Source organism: Oryzias latipes, chromosome 11 (genome assembly GCF_002234675.1).
Source record: "Oryzias latipes chromosome 11, ASM223467v1".
Taxonomy (NCBI): Eukaryota; Metazoa; Chordata; class Actinopteri; order Beloniformes; family Adrianichthyidae; genus Oryzias; species Oryzias latipes.
This window is the reverse complement of record NC_019869.2, coordinates 8,179,948-8,203,938: the sequence shown is the minus strand read 5'-3', so window position 1 is coordinate 8,203,938 and position 23,991 is coordinate 8,179,948. Positions and strand designations below refer to the sequence as shown.

At 40.5% G+C, this 23,991-nt stretch overlaps 2 protein-coding genes across 4 annotated transcripts in view; both read right to left on the bottom strand.

Annotated features, from left to right (window-relative positions):
- The window catches only part of LOC110015877, a 755,614-nt gene that overhangs the window by 7,196 nt on the left and 724,427 nt on the right, over positions 1-23,991 (bottom strand). The window lies entirely within an intron of this gene.
- LOC111948166 lies at positions 3,211-6,683 on the bottom strand. Its single transcript, XM_023959661.1, has 2 exons — positions 3,810-6,683; positions 3,211-3,564 (listed from the first exon to the last, which is right to left on the bottom strand). Exon 1 carries the CDS (start codon positions 6,545-6,547, stop codon positions 4,256-4,258), a length of 2,292 nt encoding a protein of 763 aa, XP_023815429.1. The 5' UTR covers positions 6,548-6,683; the 3' UTR covers positions 3,211-3,564; positions 3,810-4,255.

Here is a 23,991-nt window from a genome sequence, read left to right as displayed (position 1 = left end):
ATGCAGAACAGCAGTGGGGACAGAGCATCACCTTGGTATATCCAACATTTGATGGACACTTGTGCAAGTGGCTTCCCATTGGCTTCAAGGGTGGTTTTCCACAGCTTCATTGAGTTTCCTATGAAGGCTCTTAGAGTCCTGTTGATGTTGTACAGCTCCAAGCATTCAGTGATCCATGTGTGTGGCATTGAGTCATAGGCCTTCTTGTAATCAATCCAGGCTGTGCACAGGTTGGTGTGTCGTGACTTGCAGTCTTGAGCGACTGTTCTGACGACCAGGAGTTGGTGTTTGGCTCCTCTGGAGTCTCTGCCAATGCCCTTCTGTGTGTTACTCATGAATTGATCCATGTGCCTGTTTATCTTGGTTGCAATGATGCCTGACATGAGCTTCCATGTAGTGGAGAGACAGTTTATTGCCCGGTAGTTGGATGGGACTGCACCCTTTGAGGGATCCTTCTGGATTAGGATCGTTCGCCCTTCCGTTAGCCATTCGGGGTGAGTCCCTTCTCTTAGCAGCTGGTTCATTTGTGCTGCCAGGCGCTCGTGGAGTGCGGTGAGCTTCTTTAGCCAGTAGGCATGTATTATGTCAGGGCCCGGTGCTGTCCAGTTCTTCATACCTGAGACTCTTTCTTGGATGTCTGCCACTGTGATGGTTACTGGATTCGGTTGCTATGTTCTTTCCTCAGAAAGACCAGCCACTGGGCATTGCTGTTATGTGCTGTCTGTTTCTCCCATATACTTTTCCAGTACTGTTCAGTTTCTAGCCTTGTTAGGTCTGCTCGGCTGTTTTGACCCTGCCACTGAGTGTACACTTTTTCAGGTTGAGTTGCAAAGAGCCTGTTTATTCGTCTGGCTTCGTTGTCTCTTGTGTACCTCTTTCGGCGGCTGCTCAAGGCTAGGAGCCTTTGTTTGGCAGTTTCCAGTGCTTCAGGTATGGGCATCTGGCTGTATCTCTTAGGTACTTGCTTTCTCATTGTTCCTCTTTGAGCCTCTGTCAGCTTACTCACATCCTTCCGAGTTGCCTATATTTTGGCCTCTAACCGTTGCTTCCATGGTGGGTACTGTTTTCTTCCGTGGTTGCTCTTATAGCCAAGCATCTCAAGGATCACTGTTGCTGAAGTGTAAACCAGTTCATTGGTTTCTGTGATGGTTGTGGTAGTAATTGCCCTCAATGCTTCATTCACAGTTTCCAGTAGACGTTCAGGCGGTACATCACTTAACCGTTGTAGCTGGTGTCGGGGTTGCCTAGTGTTCATTGTAGATATGATCTTGTCTTTCAGGTCAGTTGCTGCCTCGCTCAGCGTGATTGGGGCTTGTGTACCCAATCTCACGGTAGGAGTGTGGTATAACCTCCTCTCTGACCTGTTGTTCTGGCTCTCCCGTGGCATTGTATTGTATCGCTTCAATCTCAAGTTGTGATAGGAGTTGCCGTTTGTGGATGTTAGAGCACTGGGCTACCAGTTGTTTGGCAGTTAGCCCTGATTGTGGGTTTCGAAGCATCCATTCATTCCACATTCTCTGCATGTAACCCCTCTGCATGCAACCTCATTTGTCTGTTTGTCTGTCTGTTTTTCCTATCCTACAATTTTTTATGTATTTATCTTAAATGTTTTTTTTATGTCTTTATGTTTACTCATGTTTTACTCTGTTAATTTCTTATTGATGTTTTATTCTGTTTTTCTTATTTTAACCTTGTACAGCGACCTTGGGTGACTTGAAAGGCGCTTGAAATAAAATTTATTATTATTATTATTAGAATAATATGAAGCATAAAACTATTTACATTAGTTTTTGTTTATATTGCTGTTGTGTATTATTTCTACTTAATTGCTTGAAATAAACCATTTCAAATCAAAATCAAATCAAATTTAAAAATATGATGCAAAGGGGAAATCTGAAAACCTTCATTTGAAAAAAAAAATAAAAAGGAATAAGCCACCATTATATCTGACATTTTCAACTGTCATATTGGCAAGGCAGTACATCTGTTTTTAAAAGAAGACTGAAGTCAATAATATGATACATTGTAAAAATGCATAAATGGGACATTTGTTGTTTCTCCATGAGGTTAGGATCTTCTGAAAAACTGAAAACATTAACCACTAAATAAACTCATTTTTTCAGCTTAATCATGACTCCATGTTGTTTCATTTATGTGAGATCCTGAAACTAAAAGGTCCCAATAGATTGAGCACCAATCTGCAGCTTTGACAGCAGAAAAATAAGAAGGGAAGGAGAGACAGGCCATATTTGGCTTAAGAGTCTGTTGGGACTAATTGATTTCATCTCGCACAGATGTGGCCTCCCTTTAAGACAAGTGGTTTTACTGAATGATAACCGATAAAAACCTGCTACCTGTCATCTGCTTTCTGTACCATTCAGTCAGATAAAATTGTAGGAAGGCTTGACCTTTTGACTGCACATTTAACTAGATTCCTTTTTTGTTCAAATCTCCTCTCTTTAGCTCTTTCCTGTCCAGCTTTTTTTAAATAGCTTTTTTTTGGTAAGTTTGTTAACCTGTTGCCAAGCAGCAGGGATTTCTTTTCAGCTGCACGTTAAATTAAATGCATCTTTGTACTTTAATCTGCCTATCTTCTAATTGTTGTCAATTATTTGTATTGAAATTGAACAAACAAATGATAACTTTGAAGCTGCATGCTCAGCTGCCATGACATAGAGATAATGTAGTCTATTCCTGACCACCTTGAACTGACAGCTAGAAAAGGAGCTCCTGTCAATACAAACAGTTCTGCTGAGTACCTTTATAATTGTGTATGTTTTCTGTTTTTAGCAGGTGCTGGAGTTCTGTGGGAACCTTTAATCAGACCATTTTTAAAAAGAATGGTTGATTAAAAATAAAAGTACACAGAAATAATGTAGGAAATATTTTAACCTCTGCCTGCACTGTGGTGTAGTGGTTTGCACTCTTGCCCGCTCTTATTCTAGTTCAAATTCCTGGGACCTTTCTGTGTGGGGTTTGCATGTTTCCCCCTGTGAATGGGTGGGTTTTCTCCTGGCATTTAGGTGTCCTCCCAAAATCCAAACATATGCTTCATTTAATTAATTGGTGTCTCCAGGTGTACATGTGTGTGTTTATGAGGGTGTTGCCTGTGTAGCCGGGCGCACTCTTGCTGCTCGGCTAGTGCAGCATCAGCTAAAATTTTCTGCGTTGGGTCTTCAATGAATAAAGAGTCTCACACAGGGATTGCCATCCATTTAAGGGCATTTACTGTGTGAAAACAAAAATACAGCACATAAACGTCGCGTCGGGTCTCACTCTTCCACACACACCTCCTCTCGGCAGTCCTCCCAGAGACTCCACATATTACAAAAGTACATATATAGCACACTTCCGCTCATTGAATGGCATTTTTGTATCATTTCAAATTACAAAACATCAATACAAATAACACTGTGTTAAAATATACCCCAAACAAATATAAATCAATTAATAAAAGCAAAAGGTAATGAAATATATCTGATGAAAATAAATGCTCACATACCTGTGTGAAAACAAAAATACAGCACATAAACGTCGCGTCGGGTCTCACTCTTCCACACACACCTGAGGAAGGGGGAGAAAACCCCCAGAGTCACATGTGAGACCATACATGCTAGCTCAAGTCCCGTCAAGGCTAGCATACCTCCGAGTGCTGCATTTGCCCATAACAATATATTTCACACGATAAACAAAAATAGAAATGATGTGAGGAAAGTTTTATCTTGTTAACAACATTTTTTATTTTTATTTTTAACTTTAACTAAACTCCACTTTTACCCAAACTGGTTAGAGCAAAATCTGCTGCTTACCTCCTCTCGGCAGTCCTCACAGAGACTGAGGGGGATGCCGCGAAAAGACAGGAAGTAGCAGCGAACCACCAAAATAAAAGTCTCCGCTTAAAACATTCCCATAAAAACAACAAAATAAAGACAACAAAAGCGATTTTGGTGAAATTAACACAAAACATATTACATGGGCTACATCCTCCCCTCCTAGATTTCGCCAAAATGTATCTAATAGAAAACGAAACCTCATCACTTAGCAAGGGCTCCAAGAAAGCTCTAAGCTTCACAGTCAATTAGATAATTACCTGTCATACAGGTTCAGAGTAGCCATAAGGTTGATCAGACCTTAATGTCTCCTAGATTAATATGATGCCGTTTACACCATACCAGTACCTTGCCACAAGCACACAGATTCTGAGGGATACTTGAATACCATGTATCACAAAAAAAACACGCGATCCCCTGAACTTTCAGAATAACGTCAACAATGACTGAGACTTCCTCCTAAGAGCAAATTCTTTCAAACCCAAAGGCCTCTGAACCATAGTTTCAATAAGTCGGTTGACCTTTTTGCTAACTCTCCCTACTCGAGTTGTGACTACACATTCCTCATTTTTCACCGGATGTGCCTGAGTCAGCACTTCAGAAGTGTCCTTACCAGGGTCTGGGTGAACTAGGTGCAAGTCTGCCAGTGTGTCAGCTTCAGGCTCCAATGAAGATAACTGAGCAAGGGGTGAATTGGAAACATTTTCAACAACCAGACTATCCAAATCATCACCTCCATCCCTCTGAGGGCTCCATTCACTTGGGTATTGAGATGGAATTACATCACACAGAGACTCTCTTTCGCTGTATGGCTCTGGAGAATCTTGACTTGTCTGGTCCAAATGAGATGTTCTATCACCCTGGTCCATCTGACTGCATGAAAACTCAGAGCAACTCATTATCCACGAGCTAGTCCGCACCATGCTGTTTTCCACATCCAACGAGTCAGGTGTGCACAACTCCTCCTCATCAGCATCACAAGCCTTCACAACTGGCAGGAAGCTCACATCCAATAGTAGGTTCCTGTGCACAACCTTTGTTACTCCGTTGAAGTCTTCTACTTTGTAGGTATGGTTCTGTGCGTTCCTGTCCTTGATTGTGTACACTGTGGGGCTCCACTTGTCAGCTAACTTTTTCTTGCCTCGTTCACCATTGTTTGCAATGAGGACTCTATCTCCGATGTTCAAATGAGTGCCTTTGATCTTACGATTGTAGCCCTCAGCTTGTTTGTCTTGTTCTTTAGTGCTGTGTTTTTGAGCAATCCTAGCTGCTTCATGAAGATGTGACATGAGCGTTTTAACATAGTTTTTGTAATCCACCACCACAGGATCGCTCAACACTTGTTTAAACATAACATCAACAGGCAGTCTTGGAATCCTTTCGAACATCAACTGAAAAGGAGCATATCCAGTAGTTTCATGCACTGTTGAATTATATGCAAATGTCAAGGTCTGTATCTGCTGAGGCCACTTTTCCTTTTGTCTCAGGGGGAGAGACCGAAGCATGTTTCCAAGCGTTCGGTTAAATCTCTCTGTCCCACCATTCCCCATGGGGTGATAAGCTTTTGTGCGGGATTTTGACACTCCTGACAACTTGAGCAGCTCAGCAAGGAGTTCACTTTCAAAATTTGTGCCCTGATCAGAGTGAATGCGCTCGGGAAAACCGTACACGCAAAACACATGATCCCACAGTTTTTTTGCCACCTGCTTAGCTGTTTGATTTGGGCAGGGGAATGCGTGGGCCAGCTTTGTAAAATGATCTGTTATGACGAGTACATCTACTGACCGCTGCTTCGTATCCTCAGCACTCCAGAAATCCAAGCACACTAAATCCATAGGAGCAGAAGTTCGAATACTCTCCAAAGGAGCACGAGCAGACGGGTCTGGAGTCTTCGCCAGGATGCACCTTTGACAACACTTCACATAGTCTTTTATGTCAAGCTCCATTTTCGGCCAAAAAAATCTCTGCCTTGCGAGATGCATTGTTCTGGCCTGTCCCTGGTGTCCTGCAAAGTCATGAATAGCACACAAAGCTTTCTCTTTGAGACTTTCTGGAAGAACAAACTGATGCCTCTTCTGTTTACTAATGGGATCTTTGGTGACTCTGTAAAGAACCCCATTTTGAAATTTAAGTCTCTCAAATTGCTTTAGCAAAACCATAGTTCTTGAATCAAATTTTGCTCTTTCACGTCTAGATGGGCGTTTCTTACAACTGACAAATGGCATGAGAGCCGAAATGGCAACATCATTTTCCTGACTCTGCTGCAGTTCCGCCAGTGTGAACATTGGAAGCGAGTCCTGTCCTGGAGGCAACAAATCCTGCACTGCTTGAATAAATTGCACAGCTCTTGTCTCAGCAGCAGCTTCCCATTGATTATGAACATTCAGCAGAGCACTCACATCTTCATCACAGCAACTTAGGGCCGGGTTAGACTGAAGAGTTGTGTCTCTCTGCTTTGATCTGTTAACTCTCTGACATTGGACTTTTAATCTGAAGGTGTCTTGAATACTGTCCGGGGTGGTGTTCTCAGCCTCAGCAAGTAGTTGTTCATACTGTTCAGTTATGAGTCTTTCACCAACTGTTTTAGTGAAGGGGTCTCTGCTGAGGGTATCCGCTACAACATTCTTTGTCCCTGGGATGTGTTTCAAATCAAATGTGTAAGGAGCTAGCTTAGACACCCAGCGTTGCTCACAGGCATCTAATTTAGGCTTAGTCATTATATAGGTAAGAGGATTGTTGTCAGTCCATACTGTAAATGAATGGCCTCTTAACCAATGACTGAATTTCTCGCACACACTCCATTTCAGGGCTAGGAATTCGAGCCGATGGGCTGGATATTTCTTTTGAGAGGTGCTCAAAGGCTTGCTTGCAAAAGCAATGGGCCGGGCCTTTGTTTCGCCAGCGTGAACCTGTGATAACATAGCACCAAGCCCATCTAACGAAGCATCAATGGACAAAATCAGAGGCTGAGTGAAATCTGGATGCGAAAGAACAACACAGTTTAAAAGACTGTCTTTGAGTTTAGAAAGCGACACTTCACACTCATCTGTCCAATCGGAGGGCTTGAGTTTTCTGTATGAGCCTTGGTTGCTGTTTAACTTGACTTTACCTCGCCTCTTTTGGCCAGACGTAAGAGAAAACAGTGGCTTAGCTAGGCTGGAACAGTTTGGGATGAAATGCTGATAATACAACACCATGCCCAGAAAGGACTTAATTCGCTTTGCAGATGGAGTGCAACCATCATCTTCCATCAGATCTGTCTTTGTCATTTTTGTTATCGCATCCACTTTTGTTGGGTCTACAGCAACTCCGTTCTTATCAATTATGTGGCCCAGGAATTTAACCGATGACCTCATTAAGTGACACTTTTTGGGACTTAATTTCAGCTTATGGAGCCTAAGCCGTTGAAAAACCACCTCAAGCCTCATCAAAGCCTCTTGTTCTGTTGCTGCAAACACTAACAAATCATCAAGGTAACAAAGAAGGCTGCTGAAGTTTAGATCTCCAAAAATACTGAGCATCATTCGCATGAAGGAGGCCGGACTGTTGCATAATCCTTGTGGCATTCGATTATATTCGTAAAGTCCCATGGGAGTTGTGAATGCGGTGTACTTTTTGTCACTCTCTGCCATTGGGATATTATAAAATCCAGAGGTCAAGTCCATTGTGCTTAAATAGGCATTTCCGCCTAGAGCAGCTAAGCAGTCTGACTGATGCGGGAGTGGGTGTGCATCTTTGAAAGTCTTGGCATTCAGCCACCTGAAATCAGTGCAGAGTCTAAGACTACCATCCTTTTTCCACACTAGGACAAGCGGGGAAGCATATTCACTCACCGATTTCCTTATGATGTCTTGCTCCTCCATTTCAGACAACATTTGTCGTAATTTCTGGTAGTGGGCAGGTGGTACTCGCCGGTAGGGCATTCGGACCGGTCTTTCGTCTGTAAGCCTGATACGATGCACAAAACCTTTTGCCTCACCGCAATCTAGTGGATGTTTAGAAAAAATGTCATTGTACTGTTCCAGTAGAGCAACTAGCTTTCCCTTACCACTGGGACTTGCCTGGCACTGGTCTAAGTCAATGTCAGCAAGACCCACCTGTTTCAGTTTCTGTTTTACATCTAGGGGGTAGCTGTCCGACTTCTCCTGTTTCTCAAAATTTTCAAGCTGGCACAACCCTTGTGAAAGCAAAAACTCCTCTACTGCAACACATGTAGAAACATCTGCCAGCTTAGCATTCCTCTTTAATGTGACAGGTTTATCAGACAGATTAGTGACCTTCATAGCAACCCACCTGTCACCCCACAATGGCGTGACTACACGGCCAACCATGATGTTACGTGGCATGGACTTGGATGTTGTGGGTTCAACAACTGTGCTACCAAGCGAAATGACAGCATTTTTCGGGAGCTTACCCCAAACCAAGTGTTCTTGCCTGGCTAGCAAAGTCACTGAGTGCTGCAGCTTAACTGTCCCGATCTTATCTGGGAGCTCATCATATTGCCATTGGGAAGAGTTAACCATGAGATTAAGAAACTGCTCACACTCTGGAGAAAGACTGCCACTGGAAGCTAAGTGCAGACAATCATTGGTCCCCCTGAACTGACTCATCAAAAATCTGATTACATTAGTTCCTATAATCAAATCATCACGCTGTCCAGACACCACAAGAACGGGTACAATGCAGTCCTGTCCATAAAGCTTCATTTCCACTTCATACATGCACTTAGGTTTACTCAATGCTCCCCCACAACCCACAAGTACAACCTCTTGAGTTAAGGGAATAGGACCTGAGAGCACCATTTTGTTCAACATCTCCAACTCTGCTTTTTCGCTGAGAGTGCATGCCATGGATCCTGAATCTAACATTCCCTGTACTTCAAATGTGTTGTTCAACTTGACAGTTGTGTAAAACAGTTCATCATAAGAACCCAATCGCTGCGTGTTCTGCACAATAAACTTAGCACCAGCTGGTGCTACACTGCAAGCTTTAACGTAGTGTTCTTGCATATCACCACTTTCGAGGGTATTATTACGAATGCCCACACATTCCCTCACCCAATGCGGGCCAGCTAGTTTAAAGGCGGGGTGTTCTGCTGGGTGGATGTGCCTGATTTTTGGGTGGCTTTATCGTTAGGGCAGTTCCTCTTTATGTGGTTTGGTTCAAAGCATGCTAAACACAAGCGCTTTTGTCTGCAATGAGCAAGAGTGGAGTGCTCTTGGGACTGGCAAACTCTGCATGAGCGTCGCTGAAAATGATCAGGTTTGATAGAATCAGAAACTGCATGGTTATTCTGTGATAGTGCACGATCAAAAATAGTCATTAATGTCTTTAGACAGTCGTCGTTACATGAGGGATTAAGGTTATCCTTCTGTTTGACTGGCTCTGCTGGAGGAGTTGCACTTTCTGACGGGCTGGGTTCAGGCATTTGGACATGAACTGTAACAGGACGAGTGTGTTTATGCCTAGAGAGGGCCTGCTCTTTTCTTTCAACCTGGAAACGATCAATGTGCTCTTGGACTTCACTAGCAGTCCATTTGTCTGGGGCTTTGAATCTGAAAATGGATTGAAGTGTGGGATCCGGGCAGTGTTTAACAAACATCATGGTTGCCTCCTGACAAGGGTCTTCCATGTGCTTCCCTAGCCGCTTTATCCCCTCCTCAGCAGCATCTACAGCTTTATTCAGTCGAAACCAGTACTCAACTGGGGCCTCTCCTGGCACCGGGACTGTGCTATAAAAATCGGCCATTGGCATACATGAGTACGTCACATCACTGAAGTGCTGTCTGAGAATGTCATAGATGAGTTTGGGATTTTCCTGAGGCTTCATGGATGGACTGCTGTGCAGAGTTATCCTTACCACATCTTTAGCTTTGCCTGTTAGCTTAGACATTATTTCAGAATGCTGTTCACCAAGAGGTATGGTTCTTTTTCTGAAATAAGTTTCCATTAACTCTTGCCACTCGCACACTGTGTTCTTGTCCGCACCATCTCCCCTGAAGACTGGAGGCTCTTTCGCATCTGGTTGGAGAACAAATTTTGCACCGGACAAATTCAGGTGACTGGGATCACTAAACGGCTGACTCACACAACTCTGGGCAGGTGTCTCATTCAATCCTTGTCCCATCTCACTTTTTAACTGATCCTTTATAGTCTGCCCTACCTGCTGAGCAATATGCGTTATCAACGAGTCTAAACTTGAGTCAGTAACAACAGGAAAACTTGAAACAGTTTCATTTTGGTTAGGGCCAGTAGGTACACTCCCCAAGATGCGGGTGGAACAAAAGGCTGGTGACGTAGTATCTGCATCTCTGACCGGAGTTTGGAGTAACTCACTCATACGTCTCCCTCTACCCACACCGAAAGAATATGTCTGAGTAGGAACTTTTGGTTTTCCTCCCTCATCATCAAAAAATGCCATTTTGAAATGTAGTAATCAAATTACCTGAAGTTAAACAAAATACTGTACAAACTCTTAAACCCAAAAAGAAAAGTGTCTGGTAAATAATTCTTTGCTTAAGTAGAAAATAACCCCTTTTGGGGCGCTCTGCAGCAACCTCTGGTGACCAAGCTGGCGTTGATCCACAGCTCCAGGAACGATGTAGAACCACTCTGAGCGGTGTGGATCCGGGTCACGGCACCAATGTAGCCGGGCGCACTCTTGTTGCTCGGCGAGTGCAGCATCAGCTAAAATTTTCTGCGTTGTGTCTTCAATGAATAAAGAGTCTCACACAGGGATTGCCATCCATTTAAGGGGATTTACTGTGTGAAAACAAAAATACAGCACATAAACGTCGCGTCGGGTCTCACTCTTCCACACACACCTCCTCTCGGCAGTCCTCCCAGAGACTCCACATATTACAAAAGTACATATATAGCACACTTCTGCTCATTGAATGGCATTTTTGTATCATTTCAAATTACAAAACATCAATACAAATAACACTGTGTTAAAATATACCCCAAACAAATATAAATCAATTAATAAAAAGCAAAAGGTAATGAAATATATCTGATGAAAATAAATGCTCACATACCTGTGTGAAAACAAAAATACAGCACATAAACGTCGCGTCGGGTCTCACTCTTCCACACACACCTGAGGAAGGGGGAGAAAACCCCCAGAGTCACATGTGAGACCATACATGCTAGCTCAAGTCCCGTCAAGGCTAGCATACCTCCGAGTGCTGCATTTGCCCATAACAATATATTTCACACGATAAACAAAAATAGAAATGATGTGAGGAAAGTTTTATCTTGTTAACAACATTTTTTATTTTTATTTTTAACTTTAACTAAACTCCACTTTTACCCAAACTGGTTAGAGCAAAATCTGCTGCTTACCTCCTCTCGGCAGTCCTCACAGAGACTGAGGGGGATGCCGCGAAAAGACAGGAAGTAGCAGCGAACCACCAAAATAAAAGTCTCCGCTTAAAACATTCCCATAAAAACAACAAAATAAAGACAACAAAAGCGATTTTGGTGAAATTAACACAAAACATATTACATGGGCTACACCTGCATCAGTCTGGCAGCCTGTTCACGGTGAGTCCCACATTTGTCCAACAGTTGCTGGGCTAGCTCCATCAGCCTGTGATCCTGAAAGGGATTAAACAGGTTTTGAATATGGATGGATGGATTGTCAACCTTACATTAAAAATCAGCAGGAAACAAGTTCAGATCTTTTGGATTTTAGTAAACATTTCTACTCTTTTTTTTCCAAGAGTCGTAAAATTTTGTGCCCACAGAACTGTTTAGGGTAGGGTAGCTTATGTCAGGATTTGTTGTCTGTGTTTGAATGAGTACTTAAGTGCATATTTGATTTATAATTCCCATTGATGTACAGTATCTGGAATCCGATTGACACTGAAAGGCTTCCTACTAACAGATCAATGATAAAGTGGATGTTAGCTAATTGGATGACCATATTTAACATCTTGTTGTGGCATTTTTCCGTTGATGGAGTAAACATGAATAAAATTAAGCCCCATAAATTGCAATTTTTTGAGTTTTTATCAAGACGTGAGTTAAGAGTAGACAAAAAATGCTGTTGAAAAAGCTTGTAGCTTGGGCGTAGAAGCCACAAGCTCCCTGCGTCGCTCTATTCTGATGCATGCACTTGTAGACGACTGATGTAGATCCATGTAAGTCTTTGTTTTCCTCGTCTGGGCTGGCATCTGGCTCAAAACAGTAAAGCTGGATAGCTCCTATTGCTCACCATTTTTGTCCACTGGTAATGTTAGGTTGGGGTTGTGAGGGGCTGTAAGGTAGCAGGAGAGTGCATAAATAGATGGGCGACGGGAAGTAGGGGAGGGCCTGCTCTGCACAAACAGTCCTGCCCACAACTCAGAGAAATTTCTAATGAGTTACTGCCGCTCTGCAGAAACTGTGTCCTAGGAAATGACATACGTTTTTTTGATTTGGCTAAAAACGGCATAATCGCAATTTAAAGACCACTGAGAATGCTAAGAAGATAGATCAAAAGATGATTGCAGTGGCACTTTAAGTAGTTGACTTCACCACACTTTTTATTAATAAGACAGGTTTACAAGCTTGCTATGTCACCTTGAAAATCTGTACTTTTTAGCAGAGACCTTTTTAAAATGATATAAGCAAATTAACATTTTTTTTTTATTATTCTCACATAAAACCAAATGAACTTGCTTACTTTGTGAGTTGAATAACACAAATGACTTTAGAATGACAGAATAATAAAAATCTCAGACTGGTTTCATTGGAAAAACCGATTTGATACTTGTCTTTAATATGGACACAATATTGGAACTTCTTGGTTAAAAAAGGTCTGAATCAACCCACAACTACAGATGTGATCAGAAATCACAGCTGTGATCAAAGGTCACATGCAGCTAAACTCACAAGAAGATCTATCTCAACAATCTGATTGTCAGATGAGATTGCGGCTGCTTCTTTATGTGAAGACACCAGTTGTGTGCAGGAGTCTCGGTTAAAGAAGTCTCCTTGTTTTCTGCAGGTGGTCTGATCTGGATGATTCAAACTCCTAGAATATTATGCAGTGCCTCTGCAGCAGAGGGATGCTCAACAGCGGTGGATGTCCAGGAGGCAGCATGTAATCTGACAGACAACTTTGGTGGTGGTACATATGATTCTCCTCAATGCTGCTAGACAAGCGGTCCTCAGAACTTAAACTAGGACATGTTTTTCTCAGGGTTTTGAAAATCTTTTGTTTTTTTATTTTATGATCAACTAATACGAGGACATAATGTACCCTTTCATTTAAGAAGCCTCTTCCAGTTACTGTCAGTTGTAGTGAGTGAATGGAGATCTACCTCTATGTTTCTGTTTCTTAACAAAGTAAAAATTCTACACAGTTTCATCCACTTCTTTAGACAGGGTTCCTTTTGACCAGATAAATCCAAGCATTGTATCAGAAATATTAAAGCAAGAAAAAAGTAATGGTAGACAAAGGTGCACCATGCAACAGGAAAACCATGTTCTTGTTCCATTTATCTGATGATGGAGGACATACATTAAGCTTAAAAGCATTTCTAGTACCGGTATTTCATTTTCCAATTGTTGCAGGAGCAGAAGAAAAAGATGCAGTTTGACAAAGAGCTTATTTGTGACGTAGAGAGCTCTAGAAACGGGGGAAGGGAGGCGGAGTTTCTCTGCACGCAAATAATCCACATTGTTTGAAGTCCAGTGTAAAATGTCCTTGGTCAGTAATGGTTCGAGATGCAAAGTTATCTGCTGGTGTTGGTCCATCGTTTTTTTCTTAAGTCTAATGTCTGTGCAACCTTCTGCCAGGAAATTCTTGGCACAAACTGCTGCCTTCCGCTGTGAAGCTGCAAGGAGATTCTTATTTTAATTTCCACCAGAAATGGACAACTGTCTAAACTGCAAAAGTAACCAGCAGCTGGTTCAATGACCATTAGTTTTACTGAGCTCTTTTTGCCAAAAAAAATTATGAACCCAATAAAGCAGAATTCATGGTGTGTTGAGAAGAGGAAGATGACAGAGACTAGAGCAGACAGCGTAGATGACCTGAAGGCAGCTATCAAAGCAATTTGAGTTTCCATTACATCCATGCAGTGCCAAAGGTGGATCACCCGCATCCCACTGCTTTTGGTGCCATTGAAGACCTTTTCTAACATTTGGGTTGCGTGGTGATTCTATATAAGATACAACTCTCACTTTTTTGAATTAAAGGAAAAAACGTTTTTTTAAAATTTTTTAAGATACATTCTAAAATAAATAGGTTAAAAACTATAATTGATTCCAACATGTAGGCTGTTCATCAAAACTAATAGAAGCATCCATCAGGAAGAGATATTACACCCTTCTGATACACACCTCCTTGAAGCACAATCAGAAAAGCCTGGAGATAAAAGGGATGTCAGTCCTTACAGACAGCAATTTAGTTCAATTGCCACCCCCAAAGTAGTGGCCAGCAGGAGAACTTTTTTGTCCGCTACCAGATGCTCTTTGAAATCCAGGACATTCCAAAAACAGAATGTGTACTGATGTTGCTTCCACAGAAAAAAGATATTGATTTCATGTAGCTGTCACAGCTTCACACATCTCTTTAGTTTGTGATAGGTTCAAGTAAATTGGAGCCTGGTTTCCTTCAAATGTAAGTTTGGTGCAACAGCTGAAAAAATGATTAAAGCAGTGATTGGTTGACCCTCGCCGCCCCCTTTTGACCCGCCCTCAATGGCTGAGCATCCCCTTCTACCCTTCTGCCACTGCCGTCCTGGTCAAAGCAGCATGTGAAAAGTTTGCATGCTGTTGGGTTTATCTCCATGGCAACCATTTTATTTTTGGTCACCTGGGGGTGACGAACAGGTCTATATAGTTTTTTTAGAATAATAGGCAAAAGTGAACTTGGTTTTCCTTGGCAACTGAAGTTTTTGTTAGCCACACCCACATTGCTAATATGTTGCTATCATATTGTTTCATTCATAAATTTGTATCTGGTTTGTTTGTTTTTGTTTTTTCCAAGACGGCAGCCTTGGAAAAATGGGATCATTTTATAATGGAAATGCTCAAAATACCAGACAGGTCTAGAATGTAGCGTACAGCTCAGTGGAAACGAGGCATTAAAGTACTACCTGTAAAAATGTTTAGAAAAACTAGGAGTCATTCTTGTTAAGTCTACTTTTTAGGTTATAGTAACACAGCAAGATGTATCCTACCAATCTTTTAAAGCACAATCGTTGAGCTCTTAATCAATGTCACGTACAGTAGGCCTATGCTTATTTTTCTTTTTAAACAGTGCATTTTCTTCCTAGTTTAAGAGACTAGGTTAGCATAGAGTGTTAAAACTCAAAAAAATATTTTCACTAATCCTTTGTCTTTTCATTATCAGCTCCAAAAATAAGTTAATCATTGTGGTGAGTCTTCAGTGATTTGCAGCAACTGCATTTTTTCATATTGTTGAGCGAGCCTGAGCATCTGTGTGCACTGGCTTTAGCCACACAAACAGAGAACAAAGTGAAGACAGTAGACAGACACTGGATTGCTTGGTACAATTGATGATCTTCATTTTTGCATGCATTAATTTTTTGATGGCATAGGCAGAAAATTCAATCTAAACGATACCTAAGTACATTACTAAATACAGCACAAAACATACCATTACACCCTTTCAGAGTCTGGGGGAGTTATGATCTCCAAGCTTAGTTTATATCACATGCTTGTTTATTTCTTCTATACAAAAAATAAGCCAAGTAATTGATTATAAATTCTGGCACTCACCGTTTAGTGATTGGTTCTTTTTTTTTTGCCACTTGCACTCACTGTGTGAGACCATACAGCTTGTGTTGCCTCTAGGATGGAAATTATCTAAAGGCTGTGTCACACAGCCACTTCGTATATTTTGCGCTATTTCCACATATGAAGTTTTGGTCTTTCATGATACAACCGTGATATACGTAATTCAAGGGGTTTCTTGCGTTTTTCATTGGTTGATGTGTGCAGATGTCGGTCGAGGCTTTCAGCCGACAGGTCTTTAAGTGAATTTTTAGCTGTTTATGTGTATGCTACGTAGTTTATGAATAATTATTACATAAATCTTGCGCAGTTGTGTCATTTTTGCAAGATGCATACACAAATTTCTGGATTTTCATGACCGCTCCACGTATGTCTAACAGACCTTTCACGTGTCTACCACCGATGTATAACTTTTATATTGCATATACAGTACACATATCTTGTTACAATGACGTAATTGACGCACAGTTCATGTTTTACATTGATGTACGTGTTGTTTGCGTGGCTTATTTGTACTTCTGTGATTATAACAAGGATCATTTGTGATACATGTGTTAAATGTTCAGTAAAGACCAAGTGTCCTCACTTTTTCCACGTATTTTCACATATGACCAATTTTCCTCTGTGCAATATACACAAAATGTGCGTAGTTGCTGTGTGACACACATCTACTTATGAACTCCTGATGATTTAAACTACATTTACACATCAACTTGGAAAATTGGCATTAAAGGTTTTGAATTTTAATTTAAAAGTAATGATTACTCCTATGCAAATAATTACGATGCTAAAATTAACAGTAATATTTCTTCTACTGTGCCAGATTTGACTTGTTTTTAGCATTGACAATCATAACCGACATTGTGTAATTTGTTATAGAGTTTACTGCTTGACAAATGTCTTTTTTACTCAGGCTGTAAAATGGTCTGTAAATTAGCATATCATTACTCAGCACTGAAACAGCATATTACTATTTATTGAAGCATTCTTTCCAATTATCTTGGGATCATAAGAAATTCTCTTCCATGTCACACGGCTGAGACCAGTGAGTCCACAGCTTGTGTTCTATTCATCACTCCACGGCCTCCCCCTTTTGAATTTCAGGAGCGTTCTCCTATTTCACCGTCACTGCAAATGGTGTTTTTGTTACTTACTGATCTTTAAATTGCAAAGGGAACAGGCAGGAAAACATGACAATTTTGATTCAGCCTGCTGTTCACTCCTACATAAGAGTGTCAGGTCCAGTACCATAGTTCAGGTTGTGGACCAGGACACTAATAAGTGAGGCTTTCAGATTATGCTCTCTGGAGAATGAGATATGGGAGCGATAAATCAATATGAACAGTATTTCATAATGAAATTCATGTCTTTATATCTAAAGTTCCTTTATTGATCCACGTCATTTGTCAGGTTTGAAAGTTTAAAGTGGGACAAGGCAAAGTGAGCATTTCCTAAGGTTTAACAAATACAAATTTGTATTTGCTTGCCAGTAAAGCAAAATAAAAAACATACACATATTCTAGATACTGGCCTGTATTGATATGGTCTGCCAATGCTTTGATGGGTTTCCTGGCTTACTTCCAGAGTCGAACAACATGCATGTAAAGTTGATTTGTGGTTCTAAAGTGCACATGGTTCTTTGTCGTATTTGTCTTTGTATAGCCTTGCAATGTCCCACTTCTCTCCAAATGACAGATAGGACAGGTTAAATGGACTAGGTTCATGTTTGACAAAATTCTCTCAATGACAACAGCCAGTCTTAGGTTTTCTGTAGCTGCTTTGTGACAGCTAATGTATGGTACTGGCCTTGTTTGTGGATAAAGCATGAACATTCTGAAGGTTTTTCTGTCAAAAGTTACCATGCAATGCCTCTAAATGTAAAGGATTATAGCAAAGATTTTGATTGTAACAACCATATTGTATGTGCAATTATTTCAAGTGGGTTAAAAAAAAAGGAAAAAAATCCGTATGTCACACATTAGCATCTAACCTACTTACTTACCTTTGGGTGTTGTTTGAATGTACCACCTTTTCGCCTAAATACCATGCCCATTGAAAAAATGTGCAAACATTTTTGCTCTACAGGGTAACCCAGCACACTTCAACCTTGATATTTCATGTGCCCACCTGCGTACCCCGTAAAGGTTTGCCTATCTGCAGACTGGCAGTCAGAGGTGAACAATAGGCTGGCATCGGCTGGACGTCCATCTGAAGAATATATGGAGTGGCTGATGAGGAGCATATGAGGAGCAGGTGTGCTCAGGCATTTGAGGAAAAAATGCCCACAGGATCACAACAGCATGTTAAAAAGATGTTCTAAAAATACAGTTAATAGCCTTAACAACTGACAGACTTTTCTCTGACTCTTCTGTCTCGTTTGATGTGCATTATAGTTCAGTAAAAATAGACCCTTGTATGACCATTTGTTAATCTATTACGCCATATAATACAAAAAAATACAGAAAGTTTATTTGTTAAACATTTAAGTTTCTGCCACAAGTCTCCTGCATTTTGGGTTCTATGCCACTAATAAGATCCACAATTTATCTGCGAAACTATAAAGAGTTATTTAGACATTTCAAAAACTGTTTAAATGAAAATTTCACACAGCCATTGGCCATGTCCCATCTAGGAGGACATGAAAGAGACAAACGCTATGTTCATACCGGTCTCTGCAACACACATTCAAGCAACTACTTTAAATGAAAAGTCAATATAAATGTGTGTTTCGGGCTTCCGCTTTCAAAACTCTGACATTCATACGTCCCTACAAAAGTTGTTAAATTCATTTTTGGGATTTATGTACAAAAAGCTTGGCCAAGTCCCTGAAATTCCCCTGAATGCGAGTTGAAAGTTAAAACTGTTGAACTTTGACCAATCAGGGACTCGGATTTGGTTGTAACGTCCTTTTTATTTCGCAGAAGCGCCAACCATTTGAAAACTGATAACAGAGGAGAAATGAGTAATTGCAGTTTGTGCCCGGATGGAATTCAATGACACCCAGTCTTTGATATTTTTTGGGAACTGAGCTGTGGAAGAAAAAGCCTAGGGCCAGATTCACGAAATTTACACCGCTTCCACATTTTACACCAAGCCTCTCCCAACTGTAAGTATATGCACTAGTATCGGGTAGCAACAGTCCAGTGTGAACTCTGTGAATGAGAGAACAAGGCACAGTGTGAATTGCACGTTCTTGAACAGTCATCACTCCCGTTGTGTATGAAGGGTAACACAACATTATTGGAACATTACTTATAAGAAAAAAAAAAGGCAGATTGCTGACTGTAGCGTTAAGAGAACAAGAAGCAGTTAGACGGATGAAAAATCAGTGGAAGGAAAGAGAATTTTTCAATGATAAAATCATCAAAACATGCAGGTATGTACTATGCAAGCAGATGAGAGTAGAATTTCTTGAGATTGTTTTGGTGGAATGGACCTGCAAAATCTCTGTCTGTCACTGTAGGGCAAACAGGGTCCAGGGTTGATGTCAGTTTAGCAAGGACCTTTATGTCTTCCACATCCTTGACTACTTCCAGGGCGCAGCCTGGAACATACCTGGACTTCTTTAAGACTTTGTCGTGCTTCTTCCTTTCCCTCTATGTGATACTGCTGCTCCAGCCTTATTGGTCAGCCAGTTCCTGACATTCTTCATATCTCAAAACAAACTATAAGAAACTAAAATAAAAGTAAACAGGGTTCAGTAACAAAACATATATTTTTAGGAGGGACTTTACTGTATATCCAAAGATGAACGCAAACTGTAAGTCTGCAGTGGTACAGTTTATTGACTTTGCATAGGACCTGGACTGAGTGGGTCCTCCCAATCGCATTCCAAACAGGAAGTACCCATTAGCCAAAATCCCATAGACTTCTATTGAGAAACAGTTGTCACTCAACCGTTATATTTGTCAGAACAACCATTCTTTCTCTGATACATTTATTTATAACATCCTAATCCTATTTTCAATGACAATTCTTTCTGGAGTGCAAGTTATTCAAGTTATAAACTGACCAATCAGATGCATCAATAAAAGTATGGTCTCACCGTGAACATTCGAAGTGTTTGAATGATTGATTCTGCTGAGCCCACTCAAACCAGTTACTACTTATTGACAATTTCCAACATGGCGACCTCCGTATTAGGAGAAAATGGCAACTGAATTGACGTGAAGCTTTAAGTAAGCCATTTTCTATGGGGGAAATGACACTGACTCAGTCCAGTCCTCATATATAGTTAATGGGACAGCCATTCTGACTGGACTTTACTCTGTCAGCTCAATGACATGCTGAAAATTTGGCAGGACAAATAAACACACCCCTAATAATGCTGATGTTTTTTTAGACTGTATACATGTCTATTATGGGTGTAAAATTGTATCTTTTTGCATTAGAGCAAATGTGAAATGACTAATTTCTGCAACCAGCTTCCAGTGGTTAACTACAGATCTACTTTTTTTAACTGATGGATCAAAAAGTAAACTTTGAAAGCTGTTTAAAGAAAAAGTGTTTGAAACTGAGAAATGTGAACGTACAATCAGCTCTTGGTGGATATTGTTTATTTAATCGCGACTGTGGTGCAGAGGTAGAGCGGTCGACCACTAACCGAAAGATCGCAGTTTCGGTTTCTGCCTTGACAGTGCATGTGTTGAAGGGTTCGTGGACAAGACACCGAACCTCCAATTGCTTCAAGGGGTTATCGGTAGGCGTGACCCCCAGTGTTTGGCAGCAGAAATTGAATGGCCTTTAACAAAGTAGCAAAGCGCCATATAAGTAGGTGTAGGCCATTCATTCATTCATTCATTCATTCATTCATTCATTCATTCATTCATTCATTCATTCATTCATTCATTCATTCATTCATTCATTCATTCATTTCTCCATTTATTTCTTTATTTATATTAAGCAAACAGGACAATTAAAAGAAACATAGGGAAGGTCTTTTGCAGCAGCAATAAAATTGTGTGTTCTGATTCAGTATGTTATTGCACAGGGGGAAAATAGTCAATAAAAAAAAAATCTGTAAAATATATTTAGCATAATCTGGCTTGATCCGCTAAAGAGAACAAAAGTCAGACCATCAAATGGAAAGTGCCTTGTTCTCTCATTTTTACTATGAACAACCCCTCCAAATTGAATTAAATGTTACCTCTCCCTGATGATTTTCTTCATGTGGCTTTAATGTTCTCTTCAATAGATTGAAAGCTACAAATTTGTTTCCCTTTCATCACCAGCAGAGAAAAATAACATGGTTTACATTCCCAAACTCTCAAACATACCAAATTCTCCTTATTTATTTGATGTGGCTGGTGACAGCCTTTCAGTTGGTCTTGGATTTACAGCCCTAAATGCCCAGTCAATATGTACCAGTGTGTGTAGGCTATTGGAGCTGTCAGAAATGTCCAGAGAGGGAAAAAAAAAAACATGAAACTAGAATGAGATGCAGATAAGTGATGCAATTTCCCCTGCAATCAGTGTCTTTGGACACATAACAGGGTGGAGCAAAGAAGTTACCACAGAATCATAGAGTATTATTGCAAACAATACTGAATAAAGATTCAATTCATCCCAAAATGACTACACACAAGTAGTCTACGACAACATTACTGCAAATTAGATACTTATACCCTCACACATACAGCACAACACAGGAGATCGCATTCAAACCATTTGAAAGTAATTGAAAGTGGAGGGTTGGGGGCTGCATGTTCTAAAAATCAAACATTGCATTATTGCATTACTCTCAACTTTTTAAAAAAAAATTAAAAGAAGTTATTTGGAGTACTCAATATTTTTTCTTTTAATTGAGTCAAAATCTTATTTAAAAAATAAGTTAAATAAGTATTTATCCTTACCTTAACCTTGGCTTTCACCTTAAAAATAATTAACAATCAATTGCTCATTAGGTTAAAATTAAAGACTTTGAAGGCTGAAGGATAATTTAAATTCTTGTCCTTTTGCTTGGTTGTCTTGAGAAAAGTGCAGTTTATTGATTAATGACAATTTCAATAAAGCTAATTTACCTCACTCATGCTATGTTCACACCGGGCATAGGATGCGCGCTCATGAACACGCTGAACATGTCTTCTAGAGTGTGATTTTAGTATACGGTGTTCACACCAGATTGCCGCTACCCAATGCTAGTGAATGTACCTTCAGTCGGAAGAGGCTTGGTGTGAAATGTCAAAGTGGTGCAAATCTTGCTCTAGATTTTCTTTTAACAGCTCTATTCCTATTTACGAAAGACTTGGTGTCACATTATCACCTGCATTATCAATTTTCAAATGGTTGGCACTTCTGTGTATTGAAAAGGACGCTACCCAGACTTCATTACCAAATCCGAGTCCCTGATTGGTCAAAGTTCAATCAGTTTAACTTTTGCATTTTGTACGTAGAGCCCCAAAATAGACTTAAAAACTACTGTAGTATAGTGTGAATGCAAACGTTTTGAATGGGTAAGCATGAAATGAGCATTTATGCTAGTTTACATAGACTTTTATTGGAAGGGGTTGATTGAACACAAGTTGCCAAAGCAAGTGTGAACATACCATTACCAGTACAATAGGTTGTCACAATACACACCATTACCGTATACCCCCTTACCTTGAACCAAAAGCAAAATAGCCTGCCATTCTTCTCAGCCAATCACAATCATATTTACGCCTTTAAATTCATAAATGGTCGTCTCTTCCTGCATTGTTCATTCTCCATCCTGTTCCTGGAGCCAGCATCTAGGCAAGGCTGAAGAAAGATGTATAGAGAAAATTCAAAGTGATTTACAGAAAACATTAAAAGACACGTTCAACAAAAATACTAAAGGAGGGATCATTAAAATATAAATTAAAAAAAATAGAAAATGAAATTAATTTAAAGTAAGCAAAAAGTGGCAGTACATATTTAAACTTTTTAAATCAAATGCAGTTAAGAATAGATGAGTCTTTTACCTGGATTTAAATTGTTTCAGCCGATCTAAGGCTTTCTGGAAGTCCGTTCCAGATCTGTAGAACTAAGATGCTGAATACAGCTCCTCCGTGTTTGATTTTAACTCTGGGATCTGACAAAAGACACGTCCTGACGGCCTGAGAGGTCTGGTTGGTACATTCATGGTCAGGAGGTCAGTTATGTATTTTGGTCCTAAACCATTTAAAGCTTTTAAAACCAGCTACAGAACCTCGATTCTACTATCAGCATCTAAGCCAGGGGTAGTTTGTCTACCCCTATAGGCGGGCCAGATCCAGCCTGCTGAAAAATATCAGACACATGATTTTTTTTTTTTCTTATTTAATCTGGCAACACGAGACTCACATAGAACATTTAATTCCACCCTTCTAAAATGCCTGTCCAATAGACAAGAAGACTGTGTTCCCTTTCTGTGTCACAGCTCATCTTTCGCAGTTTCGCTCATTCTTTTAGTGCAACTATGCTGCTTTTTTTCCAGACATCACACTCTGTTCTGTGTCCTGATTGGCTGGAAACCTTGTCAAACTATCTCCTCCATACCGTGTCTCCTGTACAGAAACGCGCGGCTCTTTAGATCAACAGAAATTTGTGATCAGATTTTTGTTTTCATTCTAAAATCCTGGACTTATTTTCCTATGACGGTGTGAACTCTGAGAGTTTAAACAAGAGAGAAAGGCATCTCAAAAATTTTCATATCTGTCTGAGAAAGTGTGTAGTGAGGGGTTTTACTGCCACAAAACATCCATAATCCTACTTCACAGATTTCATAGATCTCCGGTCATTTTTTGAACGCAACTCCCGCAATAAATGCGAGAACTCTGTACGGGTGAAAAGTTGATGCAGGTGTATGAATGTGTGAGACCCTGCAGCCTTCCAAAGTCTCAAATAGACTTTGACAGACAGACTGTTTATTGGTTTTATATATTTTTGTGCATCAGTATTATTTTTTCTGACTTTTTTCTATGAAAATCACTCAATGAATCAATCAATGAAAAGGTTATGTGTCCCTCACAAGAAAAAGTTTGGGGTATCTGCTTCTAGTCTGGCCCTTCTATCAAAATTTAGAACCCTTTGATGTATGGTAAATGGTTTATACTTATGTATAGCGCTTTTCTACCTTCTTCGAAGGCCAGAGGCGCTTTACAGTCACAAACCCATTCACCCATTAAAACACACATTCACACGCTGGTGGCGGTTCCACTGCCGAACACTGGGGCAATCCTTCCACCGGAGGCAAGGTAGGGTTTGGTGTCTTGCCCAAGGACACTTTGACACATGGGCGGGCAAGGCGGGAATCAAACCCGCAATATTTCGATTGGAGGTCGACCGCCCTACCACTACACCACGGCCCATGGGTCAAAAAGTTTGCCCAGCCCTGATTTAGGCTCTGGGGTTTATTCATCCGTGACGTCATCGGACAAGAGCCTAAGCCCCTAAGATAATAGACTTATTT